This window comes from Moschus berezovskii, chromosome 6 (genome assembly GCF_049115385.1).
Source record: "Moschus berezovskii isolate FMDL1 chromosome 6, NW_MosBer_1.0, whole genome shotgun sequence".
Taxonomy (NCBI): domain Eukaryota; kingdom Metazoa; phylum Chordata; class Mammalia; order Artiodactyla; family Moschidae; genus Moschus; species Moschus berezovskii.
This window is the reverse complement of record NC_142465.1, coordinates 81,876,662-81,903,659: the sequence shown is the minus strand read 5'-3', so window position 1 is coordinate 81,903,659 and position 26,998 is coordinate 81,876,662. Positions and strand designations below refer to the sequence as shown.

Here is a 26,998-nt window from a genome sequence, read left to right as displayed (position 1 = left end):
GGTTGATACTATGATTCTTAAAGCCGTTCTCAATTTATTGTATGAATGAATTAATTTAAATTACTTGATTTAAAGTCAAGAGGTATAAATCTGTTTTTATAAAAACTAGCAGACCAACGTATAAACAGAAAACTAAGGGGAAGGAAAGCACATATGTATGAAATTTTATTTCAGTACAATCCCTGTAACGGATTTCTAGAGCTATATTCACATAATATATGAATGAAGAGTGAAAAAGTTTAGCTAATTATAAAGATATGAAAAACCTACAACGTACAGTGTCAAATAATCAGAAAACATTCCATATGAATTTTCTTTTTCTTTGCCTGCCTAACTGCTAAAACATTGAAAAAGAAGATGTCAAGAACCAGAGCCAACATACTTATTTGGGTACATCCAGTCCTGGTACACTGTAGCAGGGCAGAACAGGTCCAGTTTCAACCAGTAGTTCACTGGCATGTGGTCAGTTTGAAGTTTCCTGCTGTACTCTTCTGAGCTAGAGAGAAGGAACCAAAAATGCTGACATCCTCATTTGACTTCATCACTTATGCCTGAGCAAAAACAGCAACACTTCCTGTGCAGAACCTACCCTGACTCTGCAGAGGACACTGTCAGCCTTCAGCTGATCTGGGTGGAGATGCTGGCATAGGCTGGTGAAATTTGGAAAGTATTAGCCATTGGATACTTCTTCACACCATGTGAACGTGCCATGTCTCGTTATTATACCTTTCATTTCATAGAAATAAGCTTTCAAAGCTTTCAATGAAAGCTTGCAATAACAACATTCATTGACAGTAAGATATTGTTGCAGGCCAGTTATTAACTCTCAAAACTACCACTCCGTGAAAGCATGTTTAAGAAAGACCTAATTTAGAAATAAAATGCCATGGAAATTGAACTGAAAAAAGCCTATCAGAATGTCTGAAATGTATATATCTTGTCTGTTTAATATCAATATGTCTATATCTAGCCTTCCTTAACACTCTTGATCTCAGTTTTCTTATCCATACAAAGGGAGAACTTCTAAGGGTTTATAATTTTAGTGTGTGTTTCTCCAAGTAGTTTTCTCCATGTTTTGTTTCATTCTACCTATCAAAATTTCCTCAAGTGCTGTCAGGTACTTTAAGGTAGTACATGACTTTCAATTCTTTCAGAAACACAATAATTTGAAGAAGTGATGTTATAAAGTTGTTTTGAGTCTAGATTATTATAGTTTGAGTGTGACTATACCATCTAAATATCACATGAAAGGGAAATTAGTGTCACTATGTAAATGTTAAATCCATGTGATGATAAACCTTAGATGTTTTCAGAAGTCTGTGTTATATATTATCTAAAACATTAACTTTGATTAGTAATTTTATCTTACAAGCATGACAAGGATGGGAAATTTGCTCATTGGTGCCTCTCCTTTAAAATTCTATTTTTTTTTTTCAATGAAGTCATTTGGATTGCTAGTAACCTGGGAAGAGATAAAAGACTTGTTTTGGGGGAGATGGACATGGTTTTGTTATTCAGCATTTCTTATGATTTTTTTTTTCTTATGACCATGAAAAAAATTCTGAAATTCTTTAAGACCTAGTTTTCAAGGATAGTTTGTAAATTTAAAGACTATAACTACAGTTAAATCACATGTAGTTGGCCCCATCCTTCCCATTTTGCCCCAGTGTTCTAGGGTTCTCTCACTACATTTTGAAATACCTTTGTGGAATTTTGAAATTCATTACTTGCGTAGTTCTTTGAGGCTGCATCAGTGGTGGAAGGAGTTATGAAACGTATCTGCACTTCCCTTTAGTTAGTTCTTTACCCTGTTGAGCAGAAGATGTGTGCGTGACTGGTGTCTAAATGCAGAATACCTATAGATTTTACCCACAAACTGTAGATCCAGATAGTCCCTCCACAAGCAGGAATTAAGAATGATTAATCAGAAGAAAAAAAGGCACTGCTGGATGTTGTTTGAAAGGAATTCTTTATGGGGGGCTGTGAGTATTGTTTTTGCAGTTTCTATTTTTAAAATATTTTAGTTTAAAAACATTTGAACTTTTTGAGTATGCAAACTATATGGTAACTGGTATTTATCTCTTTGTTTACTACCAAATTATAAGTAATTTGTATCATTATTGAAAAATTATCCTGCCTCTTGTTTAGAATGGTTTCATGTTGTGATTTTAACACAGAGGTACAGTTTTTCTTATTTTCATGGCCCAAGTACAATTACTTGAGGTAATGACATTTCTTCCTGTGGATTCGTAGCATAGCAGTGTTCCCTGAGAGCAGTGAAAGTGAACTGTGCTAAGTGCAATCAGTGTTGACCTATCTTAGCTGAGTCTTTATTATAGCCTCATTCCTCCTATTTCTATTTTCTGTATCTACTCCTTCCATTTTTAATATGTAAAAGCTACATTTCAACAGATTTCTTAGAATTTATTTATGCATTTAATATTCTCTCAGTCATCAGTTGATTTGAGGATAAAATTCTCTCTACTTCTAAAACATCAGCAAGGTGCATGGGCAATGCAACAAAGTTAAGGATTTCTTGAAATTGCCTATGATTTATTGGTCTCAACTGCAATACTTTGGCCACCTCATGCGACGAGTTGACTCACTGGAAAAGACTCTTATGCTGGGAAAGGTTGGGGGCGGGAGGCGAAGGGGATGACAGAGAATGAGATGGCATGATGGCATCACCAACTCTGTGGACATGAGTTTGAGTGAACTTCGGGAGTTGGTGATGGACAGGGAGTCCTGGCGTGCTGTGATTCATGGGGTCGCAGAGAGTCGGAAACGACTGAGCGACTGAACTGAACTGAACTGAAAGTCTAGTTGGCTTGCCTAGATCCTCCTAGCATTGTGGCTTTAATGTTCTCAGGGACTTTTCTGTTTAACTGAAAAACTACGTTAAGTGAGTGTTTTATTCAGAAAAAAACATTTTAAAACATTTTTTATTTGTAATAAGGAGAAGGAAAATAAACATTTGGGTGTAACTACCGATAACATTTTGATATGTTCTTCCCCTTTGTATTTGTTGTTTGGTAAAGCTGAGGTCATAATTTACATGGATTTTTAAAAGTCATTCTTTCCCCTTTCCAAATAACATTAACTATTTCACATTACACAACTTCTTAGTAAAAATTCAATAGCTATATGATACTCTCTTAAAAAGTAGTACTTTAGTTAGCATGTACTCTATTGTTGGATATTTAACATCTTTAAAGATTTTGGACTATAAATCAGAGAACATTACCATTTTTTAAAGACTGTCTTTGCAAGATGACTTGGGGGGAAATCCCATTGTATTTGTTTTTCCTTAATTTTATTTATTTATTTATCTCTGTGTTGGGTCTTCGTTGTGGTGTGCAGGCTTCTCTAGTAGCGGTTGGTGGGCTTAGTTTTCCCCGGGCATGTGGGATCTTAGTTTCCTCATTGGGATCAAAGCTGTGTGCCTTGCATTGGAAGGTGGATTCTTTATCATTGGGCTACTGAGGAAGTCCTCTCCCATTGTATTTGTATTCCTGATTTAAGACATTCATAACAGCTATACCTTAGAATTGTTTTTTAATTAATTTATTTGGTTTTTTAAAATATTATTTTTGACTGTGCTAGATCTTTGGTGCTGTGCATGGGCTTTCCCTAGTTGAGGCGAATGGAGTCTGCTCCTTAGTTGCATTGAACAGGCTTCTTGTCACAGTGGTTTCAGTTGTTGCAGAGCATAGGCTCTCGGTATATGGGCTTCAGTAGTTGTGGTGCTTGGGCTTAGTTGCCCTGCTGCATGTGGGATCTTCCCAGATGAGGGATCAAACATGAGTGCTCTATATTGGCAGGCAGATTCTTAACCACTGGACCACCAATGGTCCTACCACTTAGAATTTAAGGACAAGCATTGAATTAGGATTTTAAACAAATGTGTTGGATTCCATGTTTGTTTAAACTTATGAATCACACATTTAAAAAACTTTTACTTCTGTGTGGCAGGCAGGCTGAGTGCCAGCTATTTTTCAAATGTGGATGACATTGCTGTCTTTGTGGCCTGGGATTTATAAAATAATTGCAAATAGGTGATCAGTGATGGACACTGAAAGAGAACTTCCTTAATTAAAGCAGGTTCTTTTATGCCACAAGCTCCATGTGAATGGAAAACTAAATCTATGCATAGAAAGCTTGGGCTATGAAAATACTAGTGCCAGGAAAAACACAGATTCACAAGACTTCAGCCAAAGCCTTTGGTTTTTCCTTGTTTCACTAACTTAGAAATGGCCTGGCCTGAGATTCTCCCAATAATTCAGCCACAGGAGAAAGAAAAAGCTTGTTGTTTTCATTCCCATTGTGCAGAGGCCCCTATGTCACAGACTTGCACCAGCATGGAGTACTGACCTACCTTGTAGAATGAATGGAACTGAATTTAGAGTAACTGAAAGTAACAAAGTGACATAAATTCTTTAATGTGTCTTCTATTTAAAACTTTATAGGCATGATGATAAATTTTAATAGAATACAAATAGCAAGAGTAATATGAATATACAATCAAAATATGAAAGTATGGAGTGTTTTTCTTCAAGTAATTGTTTTGGATTGGAATATTTGATTTCAAGATTATAGGGGATTGATTGTTTCTTTATATTGCTTCTGCATCCACCTTGCTAGTTTAGATGGTAATATAAATTAATACAGGGCTTCCCAGGTGACACTAGTGGTAAAGAACCTGCCTGGCAGTGCAGGAGAGTAAGAGATATGGGTTCGATCCAGGGTATCTGGAGGAGGGTATCTTCCTGAACTGGAGCAATCCACTCCAGTATTCTTACCTGGAGAATCCTATGGACAGAGGAGCCTGACAGGCTACAGTCCATAGGGTCTCACAGACTCAGACATGACTGAAGGCAACCTAACATGCCTAAAATACCTGACTTTTCTTCATAAATGAGTAAAATTTTAGTGAACATGCATTACACTTAGAAATAGTCATTTCTCCTAATTTTTATTGTAACTTTAAAATTTAGGTTTTTTTTACTATTAAATACCAGATTATATAGATAGATACATATATATATGCAGATGCTTTACCCTCTGAGCCACCAGGGAAGTATAGATATATATTTTTTATTAAAAAGAAGTCAAAATAGGATTTATTATCAGACTTGTAGTTTTCATTCTCTAATGGCAAGTATGAATAGATTTATTTATAAGACCAAAGGAGACTCAGAACTAGGCTGAAAGCCACAGTAGTTCAAGGGGGGTTTTTTTTTGCCGGCATTTTTTTTTTTTTAAGCCATCCCAACCTGCATATGCTTCTTCAGAGTGTGTATACAGTGCTCCACAGCATCCTGAGAATCAGCTTCTTGGCACTTCTCCTACCCATTTGTTTTCATCTTCCCAACTCATTTGATCCTGTGGCATTAGGGCCAACAGCTGCAATTGGTCCATAAAGTAGCTGAATAATAAAATGCTATAATCTGATCCTTGCATAGTTTTCATGATAACTGAATTGGTAACAGCAGTGCTACAGATTTGTTTGTCAAGTCAAGGGAAACATCATCTTTATTTTACTGGAAGAAAGTTTATGTATAAGAAGGATTGGTAATTGATTCTGAGTGGTATAATTGTATCTCCTGAATCCTAGTCTTGTTTACTGAGTACCTATTAGACACAGTACTTTGTATTGTATGCAGATTATTTCTAATCCTCAGAATAAGCTTGTAAGAAAGGTGATATGACCTTAATTTTCCGGTGGAGAAAGCAGACTCTAAGGTTATAACCCTTATCAACATATTCAGTGTTACATCTGCATTATAGTATTACCTGGAATTCAAATCCAAGATCATGCTTCCAAAGCTTGTGACCTATCCATTGCATATGTAGCAGTAGGTTTTTTTTTTATTGTGAATAGTATTTTATTTCCATTTTACTGTTAATGACATTTATGATGAAAGTTTCTGTGCACATTATTGTACATCATCTAGTGGAATTGTTGCAAGTGTGTATGTTCAACTTTAGGAGATGTTGCCTAAAGGTTTTCCATAGTGGTTTAGTGTGTGAATATTCTAGTTCCCCTTCCTAGCCAGTACTTTATCTAAAACAATTTTAGCCATGTGGCAGGTATCTAGTGGTATCATTTTGTGATTTTAATTTGCATGTCTCTGATTAATAATTTTTATATGCTTATTGGAGACCTTTTGTGAAGTTCCCAATTGAGACTTTTGTCCATTAAAAAATAGGTTAAGAGCCAAAAATAAAAAGAGTGAAAAAGAAACATTTAATATAATGTTGCACAGTGATAAGTGCTATTAAATCCCAAAGACCAAAGTGCTAGGATTAATGGAAAATGACAAAAATGGGCTTGTGAGGAAAGAAAGACTCACCTGAGAAAGTGGCATCAAAGTGCAGATTTGCATGAAATGTGTTACGGAAGCACGAGGAAAATCTGGATGAAACATATGAAGCAGAGGGAACTGCAAGTGCAGGGCACTTGAAGAACTTCGCAAGGAAGTATTTAAATTCATAGACAACTTTCAGCTTATGAGGGAAGGTAACAAGGCCTTTACTTTTACTCACCTCCAACTGTATACTCAGTAAGGTATTATTTGGCTTGTTTTCTTTTTATAAAGCTCAAAAAGCCTTCTATTCAGTCACTGGGGTTCCATGTTTGAATTAGCAACTTCATGTTTTGTCAACTAATTGCGGTATAATATCTAAACATATTTACTGGTGATATGTTTTATGAATGTGTATTCAGTAAATATTTATTGGACAGCTCTGATTGATTGGATATGATGGAGGAGGGAGAAGAGTTGCTGATTAAAGCAAAGAAGAAAGGAGTTTACTGGAGAGAGTCCTAAAGAAGCAGGAGAGAGAGTTGTGAAGGCGCCCGGCAGGAAAGAATGTAAAAAATGAAAATGCGGTCACCACTGTCAGATGCTCCCAGAGAAGTACAGGGTAAGAAGGGTGGGCTGTTGATTGCAGTGGCCCACTGGCCCTTGTGGAAGCAGGATCTGGTCTGTGTTAGACAGGTGGCCTCAAGGGGAGGTGAGGAAGTGGAGGCAAGTGTGAACAAGAAAAAGGATGAGATTAAACAGCTTGAGAAGAATATGGATGGAACCAAGAGCTTTTGTTTTATTTTGGGTTTTGAGGGTTTTTGGTTTCTGGAAGAGACTTCAGTGTTTGGTTTTTTTTTTTTTTTCCTTATAACAGGAAGTCATCCTTTCCTATTCTTGGCTCAGAGCAGACAGTTGTGTCTCCCTCCCTCCCTACCCTTTTAAACATGTTTAAAATTTCTTACAACTATATAATTTTCTATGTATTCCAAGAGGGTTGACCTTTGTGATCTCATTGATCTTCTTGAGAGGGAGGTGCCAAATATTATGCCTGTTTCTTAGATTTAAACCTCAAAAGCTCAGAGGTTGTCGCTGAGAAGTCATTCCACTGATAACTTGTGGGGCAAGAATATTTGTAAGTGTACCCTGCCTTGCTCAGAGTTTGGGAATCTGTGTTTACAGCATTAACTAACCTTGATTTGCCTCTTGTTCAAGTGGTTATCCTCTGGTTACCCCAGAAAAAAGTCTAAGTTTTTAGATATAATTTATAGGTCAGATTAAGAAGCTTTCCCAAATCCCCCTTTACTTCCCCCCTGCCCGCACACCCTTCTCACCCATCCGTGCACACTCCTATATCACACACACACAACTCATCCCACATACATATCTCTGCCACCCGCACAGCCCACAAACGTTCACAATTAGAGACACTTTATTCCTTGCCCACAAAAGTAGGCTACTTTTCTCTTTCTGCAGTTTGGATTTGGGGTGAAAACAGTAGCTAGGTTAGAAAGAATTGATTTTATGAGCCCAGATTAGAGACTGTATATACAATCATACCTTGTTTTCTTGGGCTTGACTTTATTGCACTTTGCAGATACTGCCTTTTTATTTTTTTTTTCACAAACCAAAGGTTTGTGGTAACCCTGCACTGTCAGATGATGGTCAGCAGTTTTTAACAATAAAGTATTTTTAAATTCAAGTATGTACATTGTTATTGCATACTTAATAGACTATACTATAGTGGAACCATAACTTTTATATGCATCGGGATACCAAAAAATTCGTATGACTTGCTTTATTGCTATGGTCTGGAACCAAAACTGTAATATCTCAGAGGGAAGTCTGTAAATCCCTAGGCTTCAACAATAAGGGTTCAGTTGATCATTTAGTTTTTACTGAATTTGCTTTCATTCCTCAAAGGAAACCCTGTAGGATACTAAACAGTTTTTGCATAAATTTGATCTAGAGCAATAGTTGTATACTTTGGTCCTTCAGGATATTTTTTAAGTTTCGAGGATTAACTGTTCAGCCTTGGAATTTTATGCACACAAAACTGGGATTGATAGTTTTCATTGTAGCTTGATCTCAGTCCCTAAAGTATGAAAAAGAACATTCATAATGTTGATATTTTGATCGTTTTTACAGAATGTTTGTGTGATATATTTTTTTCACTTAACCTAGTCCTAGTGTTAAAGTGCTGCACTCAATATGCCAGCAAATTTGAAAAACTCAGCCGTGGCCACAGGACTGAAAAGGTCAGTTTTCATTTCAATCCCAAAGAAGGGCAATGCCAAAGAATGCTCAAACTACTGCACAATTGTACTCATTCCATATGCTAGCAAAGTAATGCTCAAGATTCTCCAAGCTAGGCTTCAACAGTATGTGAACCGAGAACTCCCACATGGTCAAGCTGGATTTAGAAAAGGCAGAGGAACCACAGATCAAATTGTCAACATCTGTTGGATCACAGAAAAAGCAAGAGAATTCCATAAAAACATCTACTTTTGCTTCATTGACTATGCTAAAGCCTTTGACCATGTGGATCACAACAAGCTGTAGAAAATTCTTAAAGAGATGGGAATACCAGACCACCTTAACTGCCTCCTGAAAAATCTGTATGCAGGTCAAGAAGCAATAGTTAGAACCAGATATGGAACAACGGACTGGTTCAAAATTTGGAAAGGAGTATGTCAAGGCTGTATATTTTCACCCTGCTTATTTATATGCAAAGTACATCATGCCAAATCCAAGACTGGATGAAGCACAAGCTGGAGTCAAGATTGCCGGAAGAAATATCAATAACCTCAGATATGCAGGTGATGCCACCCTTATGGCAGAAGGCAAAGAGGAACTAAAGAGCCTCTTGATGAAGGTTAAGGAGGAGAGTGAAAAAGCTGACTTAAAACTCAACATTCAAAAAATGAAGATCATGGCATTCAATTCCATCACTTCATGGCAAACAGATGGGGAAACAATGGGAACAGTGACAGTCAACAGAGTGACTGAACAACAAGTGCTAGACATCTGTCCCAGTTGTAAGTGCCTTTTTAACCCTCATCTCCCAAAGAAGTGAAAGTTTTTGTTTTTTGAACATATTAAAAACTCATCAAGAGAAGGAAATCAGTGTCTCCTTTTTTGTGTGTATTCAGAGTTTAGGTTAGAACTTTTGCAAATTGTAGATGCTCAGTAAGTCTTGTTTATAGAACATTCTTTGTTCTTAATCCCTTTCTCACTTGTCACAAATATTTGAAAAAATATAGTCACTAATATAATTATTAATATTTAGCATATATATTATGTTCCCGGAGAAGGAAATGGCAACCCATTCCAGTATTCACGTCTGGAAAATCCCATGGACGGAGGAGCCTGGTGGGCTACGATCCATGGGTTTGCAAAAGGGTTGGACGTGACTCAGTGACTAAACATATGTTATATATATGTACTCAGCATAGAGAGTCTTCCCTTGCATATATTTCAGAAAGTTTCTTAGACAAAGAAAGGTAGAAGAATTAAAACATCTAGATTCCAATTTAGATGCATCACTTACTGAAAGAATGTGGGAAGGATGAATGTGGAAGGTAGCGGACTAGGACCCAGATATTTGTATACTTTCCTCCTACCTGTTTTAGAATCAATATTAAATATATGAAAAGACAGGGAATTTTACCCTAATGAAGATAGCAGTAATCTAATGATGTGATTGCAGCCAGGAAATAAAAAGACGCTTACTCCTTGGAAGGAAAGTTATGACCGACCTAGACAGCATATTAAAAAGCAGAGATAATACTTTGCCAACCAGGGTCTGTCTAGTCAAGGCTATGGTTTTTCCCGTGGTCATGTATGGATGTGAGAGTTGGACTGTGAAGAAAGCTGATCGCCGAAGAATTGATGCTTTTGAACTGTGGTGTTGGAGGAGACTCTTGAGAGTCCCTTGTACTGCAAGGAGATCCAACCAGTCCATTCTAAAGGAGATCAATCCTGGGTGTTCATTGGAAGGACTGATGCTAAAGCTGAAACTCCAATACTTTGGCCACCTCATGCGAAGAGTTGACTCACTGGAAAAGACTGATGCTGGGAAAGGTTGGAGGCAGGAGGAGAAGGGGACGACAGAGAATGAGATGGCTGGATGGCATCACCGACTCTGTGGACATGAGTTTGAGTGAACTCCGGGAGTTGGTGATGGACAGGGAGGCCTGGCGTGCTGTGATTCATGGGGTCGCAAAGAGTCGGACATGACTGAGCGACTGAACTGAACTGAACTGAACTGAATGATGTGAAGATTGGATCCCATTATTCTCATTTGGCTGAGATATAATATCCTTTTAATTTTAATAAAAAATATCCCTGGGGCATTGGTAGAATTGTATTAGAGTCCTGATGGTTGGAGTTTGATGAAAAAAGGGCTAGCACTCTGAAACTCCCTAATGTAGACTTACCCTCAACACTTTTTTCTTTGCAGTATGGTAGCTGGACAGGTCCTGGAAAGGAAAGTACTGCTGCTATGCTAACCATATCAGAGGAATGATGAGCAATTAAAAGAAAATGCTTTCATCAAATCAGGCTAGATTATTTCTCCATCATTGTTTTTTCTTTGTTGTTGTTTTTAAAGACAGTTTCTCTGTGTTAAAAAATTTGTTTTTGACTGTGCTGGGTCTTCGTTGCTGCGTGCAGACTTTCTCTTGTGGCGAGTGGGGACTGCTGTCTAGTTGCAGTGCATGGGCTTCTCTTTGCAGTGGCTTCTCTATTGCAGAGCAGAGGCTCTAGGGTGCACGGGCTCAGTCGTTGTGGTGCACAGGCTTAGTTCCCTCGAGGCACGTGGAATCTTACTGGAGCAGGGATTGAACCCATGTCCCCAGCATTGGTAGGTGGATTCTTAGCTTCTGGACCACCAGGGGAGTCCTGTTTTGTTTTGGTTTTGGCCATGCAGTGCAGTTTATAGACATTAGTTCCCCACCAGGGATTGAACCTGGACTATAGCAGTGAAAATGCTGAGTCCTAACCATTGAACCACCAGAGAATTCCTTACTCCATCATTGTTACGACCTTAAAAACTGGACAGAGAAGTTCCTTTTATTTCAGTGTTTTTTTTTTTTTTTTTGCTTGTGAGGTACTTTGTACCGTACAAATGTGTATTTTTGCTGTAAATGTTCTTTAAAGAACTTGTTGCAAAAGAAAAAAGTCAAATAAAAACTATAGAATGTTTACATAGAATGCTTACATAGAATGTTAAGCAAAAATACAAAATTCTGTATTTTTAGACAAAATAATTTGAGTTTGTAACACAGTGAAACTAATTTGTGAACACACTGAGAATAATTTGAGTCTGTTTCATATTCACAGACAAAACTCTAGCAATACCCAGTCACCTCATAATATAAACTACTTGTCAAAAAGCAGTTTCAGCAAGGCAAAGAGAATGTGGCAAGAGCAGAACTGGTGGCAATATTACTCAAAGTGTACCTACCTGGGGCATCTTTGTGCAGGTACAATTGCCATCTCACCTGGTACTTTAGTAATACCCGCTGCTCAGAACTTTCAGTCTTACCACACCCAGGGGTTGTACCCAGGAACTTTTACTATGCCATTTCATTCTGGAAAATAAACATTTGTTCTTGCCCTTGTAGTGCTTTATTCTCCTTTTCCGCTGAAATTAGTAAGAATGAGGAGGAACCCTCCTTCCAACGTTCATTCTCATTATTTTAGAATGGTAGAGATTTTTGAAGATGATCTAACTCAGCTCTCTCATTCTGCAATTGAAATGCACAGGACCAAAGAGGGCAATGGCTTAGCATGTCATACCAGTGGCTAAGCAGGGACTAGAGTCCAGGTTTCTTAAATTCTAAACAGCGGTTCTGTCATTGAGCTTTGCAAAAGCTGAGGACTTGAAAACTTCCTTACAAAAATATGTGTCTGTGTGCAGATGCAGTAGTGAAGGGCAATAGAATAGTACTCCCAGGGTTATTTGATCACTGCTTAGCTGACAGAGTAACTACTGTAACAGCTTGTAGGCAACATTGCCAACTGCCCGGTATTTGAAGAAGATGTCAGGCTTCTTCTCTGTTTTCAACAACTTTATATCTTGAGAACCTTTATGGGGATTATTGACTCTTTGTCACGTGCCCTACAGCTTAAGTATGGGGACCCTATTATTAGACTCTGAGCAGTGTGGCTTAAGGTGCTATTGTGGAGACAATGTCAGAACAGCCGGAGGTGAACTTGGAGCTAAAAAGGACGCTACTGCTTACTTGCTTTTCTTAGATCTGTCTTTTTTTTTTTCTTTCTGAGTAATTCCCACAGAATCAATTTCTTAGAAGTGGTGAGCCAGATTCATTTTCGTTTTTTTCTATTGTCTTGATAGTAGATCCACCTGAGAATATAGCGGGGTAAACTTTGAAAAATATGTGTAGGAAGAATAAATATTACTTTTAGAAAATTATCATTTATGACATTAAGATTTTTGGAAAACAGAGAAAGGAAAATATCAGTAAAATCTCTTCTCAGCTGCTCTTATAATTTTGAGATAGGTAGGCTTAGGCTTTGGTTTCTGAGAATCTTTCATTTTTTATTGCAGTTGTTCATAGCAAATACTCAGTTATGCATTTTTTCCCCCTGTACTTCAGGAGGTAGTGTGACATAATGATCAGACCCAAGCTTTGGTCTCACTTGATATTCTAGTCTCAGCAGTGAGATGTAGGGCAAAGAACTTAGTTTCTGAGTCTCAGTTTCCGTAACTAAAAAATGATGATAGTAATACCTACTTCATAATCCCTGTGAGATTTAAATAAAATATTTATAAGTGCTTATTATAGTTCCCAGCACAGACTAGGGACTCAGCAAATAGAATATCATTATTAGTATACCAGTTGACATTTCCCTTATGCCCCATAGTCCTTGTGACCATATTTTTAATAATTGCATGATATTCTATCAAGTTGAGTATATTCCAATTTGTGTAACCATTCATCTATTATTAGATTCTTGTTTCCTCTAAATTTGCCGTAGAATAAAAAATTTTTCAGCAAGCTGTTATTCGTTCAGCAGATTCAGAAAATACTATGTATAAGGACCTTTGCTTGGCAGCAGCAGCACAGAGCTCAGAGTGGAAAAGTCCTGAGCTTTGAGGGGCTCTCGGTTTGTAAGTGGAGATACGTGAAGAGAACTCTGACCTGTGGTAAACATTGTCACTGTCCAAGTTACTGAAAAAGTGCTGAGGAGAGGACAGAATGTGAGATTCTGCTTAGAGAGCCTCACAGAAAGCAAGAGAGGGTTGTGGGAGAGGAATCAAGTGCTGGAGGTGAGGTGCGGGTTATTAAGGACTTTTAAATCTTTATACAGAATGCAGCATTTGTCCTCAGTGCAAGGGAAAGTCAGTTTTGAGAAGAGAATTCGCATTATCTGCTTAGGTTTTATAGCCTCTACAAAGCGAAGTGGAAGTAGAGAGTTTAATTAGGAAATTAAGGAATCTAGGTGAGAGATGGTGTGTCTTCGACCAGGTGGAAGTGGTGGAGGTGGTAAGAAGTAGCTTTATTGGAAGAAATAGCTGTCAGGTTGGATGTGAAGATGTCGAAGAAAAAGTCGAAGATGGGCTCTCAGGCATTCAGCTTGAGCTACTGGAAGAGTGGAATTGCTGTTTCCAAAAACAAGGAAGGATGCAGGAGGAGCCGATTTGGGGGAGAAGTCAGGAGTTAAGTTTTGGGATGTTATGTTCAAGATTTTTATTAAATATTCAGGTGGAGATGTTCAATACATAGTTAGGTGTAGAAGTCTGCAATTCTTGGAAAGAGAGGTTTATCCAGTCATTTTGCTCTTCCAAGGACATATTCTCTGATTCCTTGAATACCATGAATTTGGGGAAGCTCTTTTCCTGCTGAATCGGCATTGATCTTTCATGGATGCAGAAACAAATTAAAGCCTGTAGAGAATACATAACCAAGAGATTTCAGTCATATAATTGGATAAGGTCCTAATGCAAATGTTAAGTTCAGTAGCCTGTCCCTCTCTCCCAGAAAACAAAAACAGTAAAAATGAATTCATTTAAGTTTAAAAAATTAATACTTGTATCTTTATAGAAGTTGATTTTGAAAACTTATTTTCAAGCTAAGTTTTACAAATTTGAAAATTTTATTTTAAAAAGTCTAAATACAAAACCAGTTTCACTTCTGATGTGGATTGTAAATCAACAGAAAGGATTTGCTGATACAGCTTAGATTTCTGGAATGCGTTATCTTGAATTTTCAAGTTTACTTTCAAGTTTTATTTTCTGTTTGTCAAGTTAAGCCTCATGTGACCTTTTTCTGTGAATGAGCAGTGGACACTATCTGGCATGTTAACGCTTTGTACCTTCAAGGGTAGATTTGCAGGACAGCTTTTAATTGGCCTGCATTGCCTTGTTTAAATAGCCAAACACCTGCTAGGCAAGCCCCTGCACATGTGAGTGGCTATATGTTCCTTCCGTTAGGATTTGCAAGGCTGGAGCACAAAGACAGCGATTGTTACCCAATAAGCAGTAGTCACACAATTCTACCAATCGCCTTAGGAGGGCTGGTTACCATGGAATCCACCATCTGTTCACTCCCCGTTGGAATGTGATTATCCTTGCTGGGGTGGGAACTGGGAGCGTGTGCAGTGTGGAATTATCTGCAATGGACTGGGTTAATGGGAGCTAGATTTGGCTCACTAGAAGAACAGATGAAGGGAATTTTACTTCTTAACCATTTGTGACTACTAACCAAGAGGAATAAATTCAGCTTTTATAAGGTAAGTAATTCTAGTACTGTGTATCCCGTTTGTACTATGTTTGGTGTGGGGCATTATCTGCATGTGGTTCTAGGAAAGGGAGCTGTAAGCTCTTCTGTAAGGAGCCTCCAGCATTACACACTTCTGTTGTATTGATTTTGCAGCTCAGTTATATGTTGAAAAAAGAAATAATTTTTTTAATCTTTAAAAATTTAGTCAAGATTGTATTATGACTTCTGAAAGTGGCAAAAAGACAGTAATTTTAAATGGTTTCTCAGAGTTAATTGTACCAATACTCGAAATACACTCAATGGCCACAACGTGTTCAACGTCTTCTTCAAATAAGAAAATGTCTCAGGTCAGGGACATTTGTAGGTTATGATTTTATTCATCATTATTCTGGCCCATGTGACTGGCTTAACATTACTAGCTCATGTTTTGTGATGTGATGTTTATGCAGTTAATTTTGCAATGCTTTTGCACAAGTTTCAAGGGCTTGAGCATGTGGAAACAATGTGACAGTGCTTTAACAGCAGGCATATAGGCATAGTGATAAAGGAAAGGGCAAAGCTCGGAAGATCTGCTTCTATTTCAAGGGCTTCCTTTGTTTTTCTGTTTGAACAGCCCCTTAAAATGTGTGGTGCATATTGTAAGCAGTAGAAGGAGATTTTGGTGCTAACAAATGGATGACTGACATTTTTCTGTGTGGCTAAGAGGTCGGTAGCTCAAACAAGGGACTTCTATATCCTTTGTAAGGCAGCATTGTATATACCCTTCCCCAAAACTGTGCCCTAAAACATAGAAGTGAAAAACAAAAAGAGTGCTGTCTATACTCTGGATACTTCTTTTGTGTAAGTTTTCCTGTCATTTAAACCATAGTGCCAGGGATATGTGCATCTAGCTGGGTCTGCCATTTTTATTTGATATGGGAAGGGGTTGCAAAGAGAGGATTTGCTAACAGCTTTAGTTCCTCTAATTGTGCTGTTCTGCTGTCATCTTGGACGTTCATGTCAGTGGGTCAGTGGCTGCCCAGAGAGCTAGAACAGGTCATTGTTAACAGGCCTTACTTTGATTTTCTTTTTCTGATTGTAGAATAAAATTAGATAACCTTGTACTGGTCAAGGACTCATGTTCTTACTTCAGGTTTTCAAGCCTGACTGCTAATTATGGGTTCTTGGTATTTATTGTTGTTGACTTATTGTAGTTAAAATTCTTACCTTCTTTTGTGCTTACTGGGCTATTCACATTGTATTATTCTTATAATTCTCAATTTTTTAATATGCAAGATCAGATCAGGTACATGCTACCTCTAAAAAGCATCTTTTTCACTAACAATAGACATGTATCTGCCTGAAAATTTCCTTACCAGCATCTGTAAAAAAATTTTAAGTGAATGTTGTATTATTTGCTTGAAATTTTCACTCATGAAAACAGTTGTTCATAAGCAATATAAGTTTTGAGAGGAAATGAGATAATTTAAAAGCAGGTACATTTAGGCTGTTTGTGTTACCTTAATTACCTTGTATCTTCAGTTCAGTTAGAAACCAGAAAAGGCTTGTGATTGAATGGGTATGAAGTACTCTAGAGTATTCTGTGTGCCTGGGATGTGATTACTCAAGCAGTTGAAGTGAACTGGGCAAATCAATACACCTCTCAAGTTCCCTAAGTATTTGTGAATTTCCTTACTATTATGATTGTTACTGAGTTAAAGTTGTAAGATTGTGTTTTTTTTTTTAAAGTGGATATTTACACAGAATGTGTCCCAGCATTTATAGGTATTGGCAGGCATTTATTTGTTCTCACTTGTAAACGTGTTTATTAATATATTTCTTGGCTGAGTTTTTCTGAGTAATAAACAATAAAGCCACAGGGTATTTAAAAAGTGTTGAAAAACTTTGGTCCATCAGCCACTGACAAGAAGCCTAGGGTTATACTTTCTAAAATTGGTGAAGAGGAGTGGTTAGCGGGATAGTCCCTGGAACACTTGTGATTCTTAGTAGGGTGCCTGGGGGACAGGAGTGCTCAGTCCCACGATGTGTAGTTCCTTGAGGGAATATGGTTTTTGGACCTGGTATTGCTCGTGGTGAGATGTTCACTGCCATTCACAAACATTGTCAGTGGTGACACCTACCATCATGTCCACAGTCTTGTGGTAACAAGTTGATAATGTCAGGTCAGCTGGGAAGCATTGCTTCCTGGTTCTCACTCTCCTTGTCTCTGAAGGTGGAGGGAGGTGCTAGATTCAGTGCTTTCTGACCCTTTTCCAACTTCTGAATGGCATGAGGCTTTTCAGTCTCCTTCAATACGACTTAAGATTTTACTAAATGGAAAATTTAGCTTTATGTTTGTAAATATGTAAAGCAACCCTTATTCAGGGTTATTTCTTATAAAGGTATTATTATATAGATAAAAAAATTGGAAACTGAATAAAGTACCTGAAATGATTCAAATCCATAGCAATCTGAGTAGACAGTATCTCAATCCACCACTGGTGCAGTACGAACAGGCAAGTCTTTCTGCTTCTTTGACACTTTATGCTGGAAGGCTGCCTGACAGTTATTTCAACAAGTAGACCACAGAGCTCATAAACATCAGTTAAATTCTTACATTTTTCTTATTACCACATTCAGTCTTACTTCTAAATTGACTCTCTCTTTTGCTTTTGAGATACTGATTTATAATCTGTTTTTGCTGTTAACTGTATTTGGCCATGATGGTCCATTTGACCGTTGGACAGGCGATGGAGTGCTAGGGATTTGAAGGGAAGAAGAACCTGCTTATGCTGTCATCACTTATGCTGCTTTGTTCTCATGTTCCTGGTAGTATTGAAGCCATTTGCATAAAAATGTGACTTTTTAAAATAGACGTACTGAAAATTGCCTTCTTTTGCCCTCTCCCACAATTCCATATTGCCGTGGTTTCAAGAAGTGCTTGGAATGAGTCGTTAACATTGTGCGTCAGTACAATTCTGCATTGCTGGGTTAGATATAGAGCTGCAGGGTGTGATGCCTATAAAATGTGCACATGATAGATGTAAACTCACCCAAAAGCTGTGGTTCAAAGGTGGTTGCATTTGGCAGGATTTTTCTTCCTGTGAGTATGTCATATAGTTGATTATCATCAGTTTCTTCTGAGATATTTCTTCTGTTTTTATAACTGCTTCTATGCTTCTGTTAAGTGAAAAGGCAAACTTTCTATACATTGGCAGTGCATGGGTCTATGTAGGCAGAAGCAGATCCTTGGATCAGTTTTGTGTAATATACTAATGCCTTTCTCATTCAATTGTCGCCACTTAAAAAGCCCAGTGATGACTTGATGGAGTTGTATGGGAGTATCTAGGGATACCTTATCTGAAAAAACTTCCATAGTTTTACAGATAACTCTAATCTGTGGGGGCTACATTGTTCTTTTGTAAAGAACAATAAAGGTGTTGAGTTACTGACTTCCCCTGTAAGTAGTTGTTTCCTTCTTCCCTGTCTGCTGAATTCCTGTGTTGTTTTTAAATTTTTGCCAATTTCCTGGCCCTGACCCCACATTCATGAATTACGAGGCAAGATGTATTTCCATAAGGCAAGCAGATGAAATCTGTTAGATTTTTTAGGTCCCTATTTACATTGCTAGATGTTTATTTTCACATAATTTAAAGACTGGATCTGTCAGAAGAATCTGAGGCCCATAAGAATTAAGCAGCCTGTCCAGGGTCACAGAACTTGAGTTGCAGAAACAGCTAATGTTGACTATCACATGTTGAGTAAAAAGATACAGGCAAAGCCAACTTACTTCCTACATTGTTACCTTCATGAGGAACAGAACATTGGGGTATTGCCCTAAAGTCTCACAGATACAATTTTCAATGTGCCCAAAGAGCGGCAACTTTGAAAGATAATTCCCTCAATAATCAGGGTCATAAGAAATATATATTTTCATAAATGCCTAAACGTTAAAAAGTAACTGCCAGGTCAACTAGATGTGTGTGTTTCTTAGTTTGCAGATTCTTGCCCTTGTATCTGTGTTTATACTCGTAAAATTGTGATCAGGATGTTGCTTGGTGATTTTGGAGCCCAGAGTGGGTGGGAGTGGAGTACTGAGGAGGACAGCCTGAAGGTCAAACACCCTTCCATTCTAGGGCACAGCTGTCACCTGATTAGTATACTTCTGTAACAAGTTAATGCACTTTCTTCTGTGGACATTGGTGGAGACATAAAACCTGTTTGCTTATCTGGCCTCCTTCTGCTCTGTTGTGCTCACCCCACCCACCTGCTTCACCTTGCTCAGGACCCCCTACTGTCCACTGAGACATTGCCTCTTTGGCTCTGTTATTGTTATCATTCACTTATCACATATTTATTGAACATTTACTCTGTGCTTGGCAGTGTTGGAGGTGTGGAGGACAGGGCATGGAACACAATGGTCAGATTCTTTAGTGAACTTATGTAACAGAGAGGGAGACAGAGAAAACATAGTTAAAAAAATAAATGAACAGTGTGATTTTGAATAGTGACGAGTATGTGAAGACAAAATGTAATGTGTTAAGGGATTTTAGAGCAACAAATTTTATGTTGAGTGATGAAGAAATTAGGGGAGATCTCATATAAGCTGAGTCACAAATGATAAGCCACGAGGTTGATCCAGGAAAGCTAGGAATGTGTTGTTATCCCCACTTTATTCCCGTGGAAATTGAGGAAAGCCTGTCATCAGGACCATTCGTTGTTCACCTGGTGCTGCAAAACCATACCACTTGTCTTTTCTTTCAGAACTTAATGTTGACTGCTAAGTCGCTTCGGTCGTGTCTGACTCTGTGCGGCCCCATAGATGGCAGCCTACCAGGCTCCCCCGTCCCTGGGATTCTCCAGGCAAGAACACTGGAGTGGGTTGCCATTTCCTTCTCCAATGCATGAAAGTAAAAAGTGAAAGTGAAGTCGCTCAGTCGCGTCCGACTCTTCGCGACCCCATGGACTGCAGCTTACCAGACTCCTCTGTCCATGGGATTCTCCAGGCAAGAGTACTGGAGTGGGTTGCCATTGCCTTCTCCTAATGTTGACAACATGCTCTTTTTCAAAGTCAGAATTTAATGGGATAGCAAGGGAAGTAGTGTCTACTTCAGTACAATGGCTAAGAGCACAAGCAGACCTAGATTAGTCCCATCGCACATACTGTCTACTCTGGAGGTCTCTAGGCAAGTTACTTAAACCTGTCTCCCCATTTGTTAGAACTTCTGGAGTTATTGTGGATATTAAAGGAGATAATATTAAAAAAACATTTGGTTCTCTGAGGGGCTTCAGTAATAATCCCATGAATATTAAAATAATTTTCTATGGTTGGCAGTGAGAACCTGGGAGTACTATTAGCCTTCTCTCTATAGGATAATTTTTCTTTGATCTCTTCCATTCCCTCTCTCATCCCTCCCATTCATTTATTTTAACAAATGCTTTTAAAAAAAATCCCTTTATTGAGGCATGATTGACATACAAAAAGCTGTATATACTTAATGTGTGTAACTTCAAGAGCTTTAAAGATAAATATACACTTATAAGGGACTTCCCAGGTGGCACTAGAGGTAAAGAACCCATGTGAATGCAGGAGATGTAAGAGACACGGGTTCTACCCCTGGGTTGGGAAGATCTCCTGGAAGAGGTTATGACAATCCACTCCAGTACCCTTGCCTGGAGAGTCCCATGGACAGAGGAGCCTGGCAGGCTGCAGTCTATTGTTTGCAAAAAGTCAAACACAACTGAAGTGACTTAGCACCCGTGCATGTGTACACGTGTGAAAGCATCACTACAATCTATGCCACAAATGTATTCATCACTTCCAAAAGAAGACTTTTTGCACATCCACCTCCCCTTGCTAGATTCTGCATAAAGAACATGATTAGACATGTTCTCACAGGTCTGTGCTCACCTGATACTCGACTAACAATCTGTTAACCAGTCAGCTCCATTCAGTATGATTGGTGACACAGTGCAGGAGGGATGTGGGAGACAGGAACAGGTGGTCGACTGTACAGGTAACGTCCGCTTGGAATTCTAGTCTGGGCAGCAAATGCAGGGAGGTGTGCTGGTAGCTGAGTGGAGAATTTGAGCTAAGTAAGGCAGGACAGGATTTGAGAATGGAAACCTTGGTTTGCATAGAAGTTTTAACTGTATCCTACAAAGAATGAGGAACCTTTGAATAGTTTTAAACATCTGAGGAATAAATCTTCAGTTTTATCATCTAAAAAGATAACTGGTAGTTAAAATGATGAAAATGTTGGAGAGAACAACTTCCAAGGCAACCTGAGTTCTTCTTTTTCTCATCTTCATCCATACCAGGCAAGATTTTTCTTATGCTGTCATTACCACTACAATATAATTAAGTCATATTTATTCTTTAGATTTTAAAGTCAGCACATTAAGTAAAACTTGCACAGAGTCCAAAAAGCCCTTGAGAATTCCTTTAGGAGGGCATAACTTTGGAGATCAATTTATTAAGTCCAATCCAGCATGTGTTTTTGTTTTTTTTTTCCCAGGGTTGGAATAGATTGCTGCTGTTTTGCTTAGGCACCAGATGAAATAATTCCTTTTGTATTTAGGGGTCATGCTGTATGCAGTAAGAGGGAGCAGCAGGCTCATGATCTGTCTGACTCCCACAACAGAGACCAAGAGCATTGTTGCCTTTAACTACCGCACCTGTGTTTGTGTGCTTTCTGGTACAGGTGTTTTATATTTGCAAATCGTATATGGTTCAGTTCAGGCCAGCTTAAATATGCTTACAATACAACTGCTGCAACTGCAGTACCAACTTTGTGTTTTCTATATGTCAGACCATGCAGAATACATTTATCATCTCATTTAACCTTTATTAAACATTTGAAATAGCTGGAATTTATCTTTATTGAATAAATAAAACTGTTCCTATTAGATACATACTGTTTTCAAGTTCACTAATAATTAAATGATGAACTAGGATTAAAACCTTGATCTGTTCAACTTCAATCCTATAATCTTATTATTATGCTCAGTTTCAATTAGAAAGCCGTTGCATTAACCTAGACAGAAAAATATAACAAATGTTATGATAGCAGTGGTGTAGAAACAAGATTCCAAAGAGACAAACGGAGAGAATAAATGACTACTGTGTTTAAGAAGACCTTAAATAGTTATCTAGGAACTGAACAGATACTTAATAAAGGAAGAAATACAAATGCCTAATACATGAGGGAAAAGTTTTGTGTAGGTACATCCCAGGTGACCCAGTGAGTAAAGAATACACCTGCAATGCAGGAGACACAGGAGATGTGGATTTGATTACTGGTTTGGGAAGATTCCCTGGAGGAGGAAATGGCAACCCACTCCAGTGTTCTTGCCTAGAAAATTGCATGGACTGAGGAGCCTGGCAGGCTACACTTCATGGGCTCACAAAGAGTCAGACACAACTGTGTGACTAAGCTAACTAAATATCTAACATGAAGAGATACTTCAAAAAGGAGGAAACACAAATGCCTAATATATGAGAAAAAAAGTTTTATATAACTGGCAGTCAAAAAAATATACAAAATAAATATTCTTTCATTACCTTGGCAAAAAATTTCCTGAATGGTTGTATTTTCCATTGGAACCTCCATATGCTTCGATAACAATGTAACTTCAGATTACAGTATGCATTGATTTAACTTTTGGGGAAACAATGTAGTAATATGTTTTATCTTAACTAGAGAACCTTTGTGGCCAGGAATAGAAGAAAATATAATTCAAGAGAAAAGAGGGATATATAGAAAAAATAAAAGGCATCTCCAGGAGCCAAGGGGCAGTAAATTCATCTAGGCCTCAGAGGAGCCTGCAAACAGGACTGTTATAACTCCTGTCCTTCAGACTAACTCCTTCCGCATTTCTGTGTGCATGGCAAAAAATAACCCGCCAAAACAAAACATGGCTATTGCAAATCTCGATTATACCACTTCCTAGTACCAGTGCCTGGTAGAAACACAGAAATTCCAATTACTGATATCTTGGACTTAGACTCTGATGGGCTAAGCTTTGGTCAGCATTTACCCTTGGTCCCGTCAGATGTGATCATAGAATAACAAGGTCACTTGACTTAGCTACCTACTCAGAAAGTTCTGTAAAACAAGAACTCCTTGAAAGCGGGGTAAAGTAAGCAAATAGAAGAACACACTTTTTGTTACTTGTATCAACAGAACTAAGGATGTTCATGATCTTTGACCTCACAGTCCAAGTTTTAGAGATCTGCCAGTAGGAAATTACTGATTGATCTAGTAAATCATTTATCACATCACATCACATTCTCCAGTGGGAATGGGAAGAAATGGGAAACCACTAACATGTTCAAAAATAGGAAAATGGCTAATGACTGTTCATGAGATTGTAGGTTATGCAAATATTAAAGACATGTTTTCAAAACGTGTAGGAAGATACTTACAATGAAATGTAAATTATGTTGTGTATGCTGTACTAGGTTGCATTTTATATAATACATAGAAAAAAATACTAGAGGGAATTACACCAAACACTAGATTTTAGAATCACTTTTGTTGTCTTTATAATTTTTCTGTAGATTTTAAATGATTAACAGTGGCCATATAATAATTTTATACTTATAAAAAATACTCAAAAAAGCAAATTATAATCTGGCAGGAAAGATAAACTTGTTCTAGGTGAAGTAATAGTAACTAAGCTAATATGTAGTAGTGTTACAAATTGTATAATAAAAACTTACGGATGGATTTCATAATAAATTTTTAAAAAGTAGGATGCACTGTTCAAAAGCTTTTTCCTATCACTGGTACTATTCAAATAGAAATTAGATAAACATTGATAAGACATACCATGGAATAGGTTCATCTATCAGGAATGAAGAATTAGATGACCTCTAAAGTCCTTTTCAACCCCCCATGTTAGAAAAAGAGATTTACTTTGGAATGATTATTTTAAAAAATTCAATTAGATATTAGGGGAAGGTATGTAAAGCAAGTAGCTTTTGTGAAAGAGATATTAAATTGTAATAGAAGGGCTGCCAGAGTCTGTGGGATAAAAGCATGAGGCAATGAATTTGAGTCACATCTTGAAAGATGTGATAGGCAAGGATTGGATTATGTGAAAGTTCTTTTAAGGTCTATAATGACTTATGCTAAGGCAGATTTAAGATTCCACCAGGCATTTATGGATACGGGAGAGTACCCAAATTGGTTTGACAAATGGGAGAGCATTTTTCTTGTTCATACTCTACTGAGTGAGTGAAGTGTTACAGAACTGAAACTGAAAAAAAGAGCAATCAGAGCACCCAGCATCTGGGTCTTTTCCGGTTAGTTGGCTCTTTGCATAAGGTGGCCAAAGTATTGGAGCTTTAGCTTTACCATCAATCCTTCCAATTAATATTCAGGTTGATTTCCTTTAGGATTGCCTGGTTTGATCTTGCTGTCCAAGGGAGTCTCAAGAGTCTTATCCAACACCACCATTCAAAAGTATAAGTTATTCAACACTCGGTCTACTCTCACACTGTACATGACTACTGGGAAAACCATAGCTTTGACTATACGGATCTTTATTAGCAAAGTAATATCTCTGCTTTTTAATTCACTGTCTATATTTGTCGTAATTTTTCTTCCAAGGAGCAAGCATCCATGGCTGCAGTCACCATCCCCAGTGATTTTGGAGCCCAAGAAAATAAAATCTGTCACTATTTCCATTCCTCCCCGCCCCATCTATTTGCCATGAAGTGATGTGACCAGATGCCATGATCTTAATTTTTTGAATGTTGAGTTTCAAGCCAGCTTTTTCACTCTCCTCTTTGACCTTCATCAAGAGCTCTTTAGTTCCTCTTCACTTTCTGCCATTAGAATGGTATCTGCCATTAGAATGATATCTGCATATCCGAGATTGTTGATATTTCTCCCTGCAATCTTGATTCCAGTTTGTGATTCATCCAGCCTGGCATTTCACATTGGGATGCTGGGAGGGATTGGGAGTGGGAGGAGACAGGGATAACAGAGAATGAGATGGCTGGTTGGCATCACCGATTCGATGGACATGAGTTTGAGTAAACTCCAGGAGTTGGTGATGGACAGGGAGGCCTGGCGTGCTGTGATTCATGGGGTCAGAAAGAGTCGGACACGACTGAGTGACTGAACTGAACTGAACTGAACTGTGCATATAGGGCTTCCTCAGTGGCTCAGCCATAAAGAATCTGCCTGCAGATTCATAAAGAATCACCGAGCTAGAACAAATAATTTCACAATGTGTATGGAAATATAAAAAACCTCGCATAGCCAAAGCAATCTTGAGAAAGAAGAATGGAACTGGGGGAATCAACCTGCCGGACTTCAGGCTCTACTACAAAGCCACAGTCATCAAGACAGTATGGTACTGGCATAAAAACAGAAATATAGATCAATGGAACAAAATAGAAAGCCCAGAGATAAATCCTTGCACCTATGGACACCTTATCTTTGACAAGGGAGGCAAGAATATTCAATGGAGAAAAGAATTTCTTTAACAAGTGGTGCTGGGAAAACTGGTCAACCACTTGTAAAAGAATGAAACTAGAACACTCCCTAACACCATACACAAAAATAAACTCAAAATGGATTAAAGATCTAAGTGTAAGACCAGAAACTATAAAACTCCTAGAGGAGAACATAGGCAAAATACTCTCCGACATAAATCACAGCAGGATCCTCCAAGACCCACCTCCCAGAATATTGGAAATAAAACCAAAAATAAGCAAATGGGACCTAATTAAAATCAAAAGCTTCTGCACAACAAAGGAAGCTATAAGCAAGGTGAAAAGACAGCCTTCAGAATGGGAGAAAATAATAGCAAATGAAGCAACTGATAAAGAATTAATTTCAAAAATATACAAGCAACTCCTGCAGCTCAATTCCAGAAAAATAAACGACCCAATCAAAATATGGGCCAAAGAACTAAACACATTTCTCCAAAGACATACAGATGGCTAACAAACCCATGAAAAGATGTTCAACATCACTCATAATCAGAGAAATGTAAATTAAAACCATAATGAGATACCATTTCACACCAGTCAGAATGGCTGCTATCCAGAAGTCTACAAGCAATAAATGCTGGAGAGGGTGTGGAGAAAAGGGAACCCTCTTACACTGTTGGTGGGAATGCAAACTAGTGCAGCCACTATGGAGAACAGTGTGGAGATTCCTCAAAAAACTGGAAATAGAACTGCCATACGACCCAGCAATCCCACTCCTGGGCATACACACCAAGGAAATTAGAATTGAAAGAGACACATGTACTCCAGTGTTCATCTCAGCACTGTTTATAATAGCCAGGACATGGAAGCAACCTAGATGTCCATCAGCAGACGAATGGTTAAGAAAGCTGTGGTACATTTACACAATGGAGTACTACTCAGCAATTAAAAAGAATACATTTGAATTAGTTCTAATGAGGTGGATGAAACTGGAGCCTATTATACAGAGTGAAGTAAGCTAGAAAGAAAAACTCCAATACAGTATATTAACACATATATATGGAATATAGCAAGAGGATAACGATAACCCTGTATACGAGACAACAGCAGAGACTCGGATGTGTGGAGCAGTCTTTTGGACTCTCTGGGAGAGGGCAAAGGTGGGATAATTTGGGAGAATGGATTGAAACATGTATATTATCATATGTGCAACGAATCTGACGTGGTTGAGGGCTCCCCACCTCAACACTCTGTGGATTTAAGAGGCCGTTCCTTCAGGAAGTGTATAAATTAGCCTGGGCTAGAACCTGCACGCTGAGTTTACTAATTAAGAAATGAGAAACCACAACTATAAAGGTGGCATAGAAATACAAGAAACTATTCTTAAGTAATCTTTTAAAACTTTGAACAGAGTTACAGATTTTACCATTTGTTATAAACTGGTATATATAATTTAACCAGAACCGTAAGAAAATTAGTATTATGTGAATGCTGAAGCACTTTCAACATGTTGT

At 38.1% G+C, this 26,998-nt stretch overlaps 1 protein-coding gene across 6 annotated transcripts in view; it reads left to right on the top strand.

Annotated features, from left to right (window-relative positions):
• FGD4 (FYVE, RhoGEF and PH domain containing 4) overlaps positions 1 to 26,998 on the top strand; it is a 240,138-nt gene that overhangs the window by 90,074 nt on the left and 123,066 nt on the right. The window contains exon 1 of one of the 6 annotated variants that reach the window (XM_088837230.1): positions 1,548 to 1,982. The exons of 4 other annotated variants lie outside the window; for them this stretch is intronic. In XM_088837230.1, the coding sequence (XP_088693356.1) occupies positions 1,973 to 1,982 (10 nt within the window). In that variant the 5' untranslated portion in view covers positions 1,548 to 1,972. Of the gene's footprint in view, positions 1 to 1,547; positions 1,983 to 14,336; positions 15,066 to 26,998 lie in introns of those variants that run through there. One more of the 6 variants, XM_088837231.1, reaches the window with a different exon arrangement.